The 6284-nt window shown below is 40.2% G+C and overlaps 1 protein-coding gene across 1 annotated transcript; it reads left to right on the top strand.

The window, feature by feature from the left end:
* The first annotated feature begins 4959 nt into the window (after positions 1 to 4959).
* Positions 4960 to 6284, top strand: LOC107707281 (GTPase IMAP family member 7-like). Its single transcript, XM_016511269.1, has 2 exons — positions 4960 to 4972; positions 5179 to 6284. Exons 1-2 carry the CDS (start codon positions 4960 to 4962, stop codon positions 6282 to 6284), a joined length of 1119 nt encoding a protein of 372 aa, XP_016366755.1.

Below are 6284 nucleotides of genomic sequence, written 5' to 3'. Positions count from 1 at the left end.
TGATGGGCGCAGTAGCTACTTATGAGAACGCAAAAGTTGCATTTGAGCATACACAAGAATATATTTCACTTATATTTAACCCCCGTGATCAACAATATACTTAAATGTCTCACTACTCTCATCAGCTTATCTCGCTCTCTTTCAATGTTAAAACTGATGCTACGCGCTGGAATTCACACTCCGCTTCAGTGAACAGTAAACCCCGCCTACTTCGATTTGATGGGTCATCTCAATCATTTTGATACTGACGAGCGCTGCTGAGGCTGACTGGCCTAAAAATGTAAATTTTAAATCTTTTTGTCATCATCAACAACAACAACAACAACAAGATTAGTCCACACAGATTAGTCCAGTTACATGGAGATTCTGCAGATGTGTGCTTTATTAAAAACAAACCACCAAGAAGTAAAATTTGAATGGGGTATTGACAATGTTTAACGCAAAACCCGATGAGGCCATCAACAGAGGACTAATAATGGAAATATTAAAACACATTACATGCGAGATGATGATGGTTGTGGTAGTGGTTATTATTAGGCTATTACTATTCGCATGCCTGTCAAGGCATATGATTTCATAAATAAAAAAAGTGACTGACGATTAGTCTCATTATTCATGCTCGCCGTTATGTAGGTATCACAGTGTTTTCTGCAAGTTATAGCTTTGACACTTCAGTGTTTGTATTTTTGAATTCGGTCTAGTTTTACCTATAGTATAGTATGATCAGTGGGTCAATATGTATAACTGGTCTCAGACAACTGCTGTGAATGAAGATAGCCTTCAATTCACCACTGACTGAGTGTAGGCTATAGAAATCCCCGGTCCAGTTTTATGGATATTCACAGAGCAGTTTCAAAGAGAGTTATTTTAAATAAACCACTGAGACCTGTGTTGTTGCTAAATGCTATTAATAAATTCTATTGAATAAAATGTTGTGATCAACTGATTACTCTTATGCGTGCTGGTACACTGTACAATGTCATTCTGTGGGTTTGTAGATTTCACCGAATTTAATATATAAACTTTATTTAACTAAATTAATTTCTAGATTTTTTTGGACAGTTTGTGTGAAATTAGGGGAGACCGGGGAAAGAGCTGAAGTCAGAAAAGAGCTGTGGTGACGTCATCATTACACTCCCATCACATTTTTGAGCTTACAGGAGAAGAGGCTTGTGACTGTGAGCAATTTCAGGAAAGAAAGATTTATTTTTATTACAATAATTTTTTGCCTAGCAATCATAGTAGATACAATTAAAACCTATAGTAGCCAGTTAATAGTTAACAGTTAATAATAACAGTTAATTACAAATGTTACAACCAAACCCTTGATGATTCCAATGAGCCCAGTAATCCAATCACATTATCTGTTGAGGCAAAATCATGTGAGTTTTGTATTGCGCGTCAATAGATTTATGTGGTAAATGTTTTTCCATCATAGTTTATGCGCGTATCTTCTTATTGGACAAAAACATTTTCCACCTCAATTGAGCACATTTGTTTTTTTATGTGTACATTTTTAGAATTTATGCACATCTTGGCATTTCCATCCAGCATTTTTTACGAGATATCCCAAAATGTGCATACAAATAGGGATGGGAACATAGCTAGTGACTGAACCCTTACAGGAATACAGTACACACACAGACAAACGCATACAGCTGTTTTTGTGCTAAATTTAAAGTCCAAAAAGAAATGCAATATAAATGTTTTTTTGCCACTTTGAATTGTTCACTATTTAAAACTGATTAATATTTGTTATTCAATAAAGTTGGATTTTGACTGTTGTTGGCAATAAAAATAGCTTATTAAAAGCTCCTAATTCATATTTGACTTTTGTCTGTTATTCATACCTGAAATAAGATTTAATCAATTAAAACACATTATTTTAAATAATCCACTAAATATTAATAATATTAACTTAATTTTGTGTTGTCAAAATAATTTCAAGTAGTATTCATAAGCATAGTTTTTTTTTGTCCATTGAACTAATATGTTCATTTAAATTTTACTTAATTTTTTTGCGTGCTATTTGCAGTTACTCATTTTAAATGGTTGACTTTTAATGAGCTCATTTGATTCATTCTAACTCAATTCCTATTTGCTGGATTTAATTAATAACATTGCTTGTATGTCACGGTTGTGTCAGGAGGAAGTCGAAGGAGACAGCTGGTGCAAACCAAACTCTCAGTTAATAACAAAAGGACAGAAGGACAATGGGAAACACAACGTTGAGTAACTGTGACCGGACAAACAAAGACTGAACAGACTGGGGCTTAACTACAAGACAAACGAGGGTAATTAACTAGACACAGGTGATACAGGTAAACTAACAATTAAACAATGAGCAAGGGAACTAATGAACACAGGACCATGACCAAATAAGGAAAAAAAGGAACCAAACAGGAAACACAAAGAAACCTATGACAAAACAAAATGAACATGTCACATTACTCCCCCCTCCCGAAAGGCGCGTCCCGTGCCGTAACAATTCCACCGGGGAGGGAGGGTGGGCGCCCTGGAGGCTGGTGCAGGACGGGGACAAGGAAGGCCTCCAGGGCGGATCAGGCAGTTCAGGAGGCCATGGCGGAGCAGGCAGCTTGGTGGAGCCATGGCGGAGCAGACAGTTCAGAAGGCCATGGCAGAGCAGCCTCCGAGGCCGCCCTCCCTGGGCTTAACTGGGGATCAGGAGCCCTCACTGGGCTAAACTCGGGAACAGGTGCCCTCCGTAGGCTAGACTCGAGAACAGGAGCCGACACTGGAGCGAGCTCTGGGGCGACCAGCTGGCTTAACAATGGCACGGCCGGCAGGCTTGAGAATGCCAGGGCCGGCGGGCTTTACTGAGGGACGGCCTGCTGGCTTAACTTCGGAGCGGCCGGTGGCCTTGTTTTCAGAGCGGCCGGCAAGCTTGAAAGCGACTGGCCGTCTTGACTTCCGAGCAGCCGGCGAGCTTGATTGCTGAGAGGCCGGCCGTCTAGACTTCCAAGCAGCTGGCGCTCCTGGGCTGAGGACTACGGTGGAGCTTTGGAGAATACGGGGACACCCTGGCTTCGGCAAGTGGGCGGAGCCATTGGTGTGGTATGTGGGGGTTCCCGGCGTGGGGTGAGCTGGGGAGACACGGCGTGCTTCTGAGGGGGCTGGATGAGGAGACTTGAGATCCGAGATTAACTAACTTAACTAACGATCGTTAACTAACGATCAAAGGAAAATCATACACACCCTGTTGGAAAGCTCGAGGAATTCCTCCACATATCCCTCCAAAGTCCGACCACTTTGCCGTAGCCCACACAGCTTGTCCTCAGCCCTTGTCATCATGTTTTTTGGTCCGGTCATCTGTCACGGTTGTGTCAGGAGGAAGTCGAAGGAGACAGCTGGTGAAAACCAAACTCTCAGTTTAATAACAAAAGGACAGAAGAACAATGGGAAACACAATGTTGAGTAACTGTGACCGGACAAACAAAGACTGAACAGACTGGGGCTTAAATACAAGACAAACGAGGGTGATTAACTAGACACAGGTGATACAGGTAAACTAATAATTAAACAATGAGCAAGGGAACTAATGAACACAGGAACATGACCAAATAAGGAAAAACAGGAACCAAACAGGAAACACAAAGAAACCTATGACAAAACAAACTGAACATGTGACATTGTAATCTGTTGCCATAATTTTGATTGTATTATTTTTTCTCAATACAGAAGTGCACTCCTATTTGCACCAATTTAGACTTGGGGAACCAATAACCAACTAACCCAACAACCGTCTGTGCTGTGACAGTGTATCTCCAAAAAACATGAATACACCTGTGACTTTGTAAAGGTTTGTTGTAGTTCATTCAGCATCTACAGCAGGGCTGTCCATACTCTTGCTTGGAGACACTGACCCTAATTAGACACACCTGAACCAGTTAATCAGGGTCTCCAGATAAGAAATTCCATTTTACAGGACAGTGGACTTCCAGGAGAAGGATTGAACAGCCCTGATCTGTGACTAATGACCTGATGTTGTTGGATGGCTCTCTGTCCAGCAGATGGCGCTTGTACAACATGAGAATTAACACTCAGATGCAAAAGCTATATTTTATTTTTAATATGCAGGTTTCCAGCAATTGAAATCCTGGCTGATTCATGGCTGTATGGATACAGCTTACAAATGAACACAAAAAACACTGAACATGAATTATGAATGTCATGACAGTGTTCTTCCTTAGACCTTGACTAATGAAATGCAATTATAGAGATCAACAATTCATTTTTAAAAACTGATTTGTGCACAAGCAGAAATGAAATGTAGAAATACAATTTTTTTTTTTTTTTTAAATAAGTAGGAGTTATAGTAAGTTTCTTTGTTTGATTGTGGTAAAGGGCATGTGGACGAGGTGTGTCTTCAGTCGTTTTTTGAAAAAACTGATGATCTCAGAAGATTAGGTGAAGGTTGACTCCCTCCACCACGGCGCCCTTTGCTTTCAAGATTTTACAACTTTCAAGACTGTGATTACAGGTTTTATTTATCTGTTAGAAAAGCATTGACTCTTGAAGAATGATTCTTAAAGTTTCTTACCAGGCTTACTTAAGAAAGCAAAAGCTGGAGTGAACGTCCATCAACAACTTGATTTATTTTTTATTTTTTTGGGAGAAACAAAGAAAGGGATTTAAAACAGTAAAGTGAGTATACTTTACATTTTGCACCATTTAAAGACAGTAACGGTTACACTTTGTTTCGATAGTCCACTTTAGACATTCTACTAACTATAAGTAACTTTGTAACTACATGTCAACTAATTCTCATTAATTTTCAATGCAAAGTTACTTGCTGTTAATAGAATGTCTAAAGTGGACTATCGAAATAAAGTGTTACCCATATGTAGTTTGAAATGTCATATATTGATTGGTTAATGCCAAGACTAACCTGGATATCATTTCACTTACAGAGACGTACATCATCAACAGAGAAGGATCATGGGATGTACCTGTAAGTCATGATTGTTGCACAATGTCACATTTAAAGTGTAAATGCGTTTACAATGGCAGAGAGTAGAGCTACTGAACGCTTTAGGAACAGCAGAAATAACCAACAGTTTTTTTTTTCCAGATAACTCTTGTTCAGAAGTTTCAATAAATAACTAATTCAGGATCTTATAAGTAAAGCTCACATTATAAAATGTTTGTTTCCAACAGCCAGTGTTTCGCTGCCAGAAAGAAAGATCATCCTTCTTGGGAAAACAGAAGACGGCAAAAGCAGCGCTGGGAATACAATTCTTGGAGAAGATGTGTTCACCACTAAAGCGTCGGCTTCAAATGTTATAGTTGAATATCAAAAAAGAGAGAGGAAGGTTCATGGCAGAAAGATCACAGTTATTGACACACCAGGAGCCTTTGACACGGATCATAATGATGAGGAGACAAAATCTGAGATCCTCAAAGCTCTGATTGATTGCGCTCCTGAGGTCGATGCTTTTGTCGTGGTCCTAAAGGTCGGAAGATACACAGAACATGAAAACGAGGTGGTACAGAAAATCCTGAACACCTTCAAAGATGAGCACGTCTTGAAACACACAGTGATCTTATTCACTTTTGGTGAGCAGCTAGAAGGCAAGACCACTGAAGAGTTTATGAAGGACTGTTCACAGCTTCAGGAGCTGGTTGATAAATGTGGAGGTCGCTGTCACGTCATCGACAACAAATACTGGAATAAACGTAAACGGGGCAACAAGAGCAACAAGGTACAGGTGAAAAATCTGCTGGAGACCATTGACAAGATTGTGGAAGAAAATGGCCGCTTCACCAGTGAGGTGCTTCTAGAAGTGGAGAAACACATTCAAGAGGAGGTGAAGAATATAACCGAAGAAAATGTGCCTCCAGAAGAGCAACGAGAAAAAGCAAAGAAAATTGTTCATTGCAATTATCTGAGGCAGTTTGCAGGAGCAGCAACAGAGGCTGTGCTTGGTGCTCTTATCGGAATCGGTGTTGTAGTAGCTCCAGTTCTGTATATTTTAAAATCATATTTAACTCTAAAAACAGCATTTGCAGAGGCGGGTGTAGGAGCAGCGGTGGCAGAAGGAGCAGTAGCAGGTGCAGGTACACTAGCTGCAACTGTGCTTGGAGCTGCCGCTTTTGTAGGAGGTGTGGCTGGAGGAATTTCTGGTTGGAAAGCAGCAGCAGAAGCTGAATCTGTGTCTGATGCCATAGCAAAGGCAGCAATGGACACCTGGGAGAATGGAACATTTCTGATAGAGAAAGCAGAAGAAATGGTTGGTCTTAATAGCAAAATGGCAAATTTATAA

Source organism: Sinocyclocheilus rhinocerous, unplaced genomic scaffold, assembly GCF_001515625.1.
Source record: "Sinocyclocheilus rhinocerous isolate Xijiao unplaced genomic scaffold, SAMN03320098_v1.1 scaffold114, whole genome shotgun sequence".
Lineage (NCBI taxonomy): Eukaryota > Metazoa > Chordata > Actinopteri > Cypriniformes > Cyprinidae > Sinocyclocheilus > Sinocyclocheilus rhinocerous.
The sequence above is the reverse complement of the archived record's forward strand: the minus strand, read 5'-3'. Positions and strand labels throughout refer to the sequence as shown.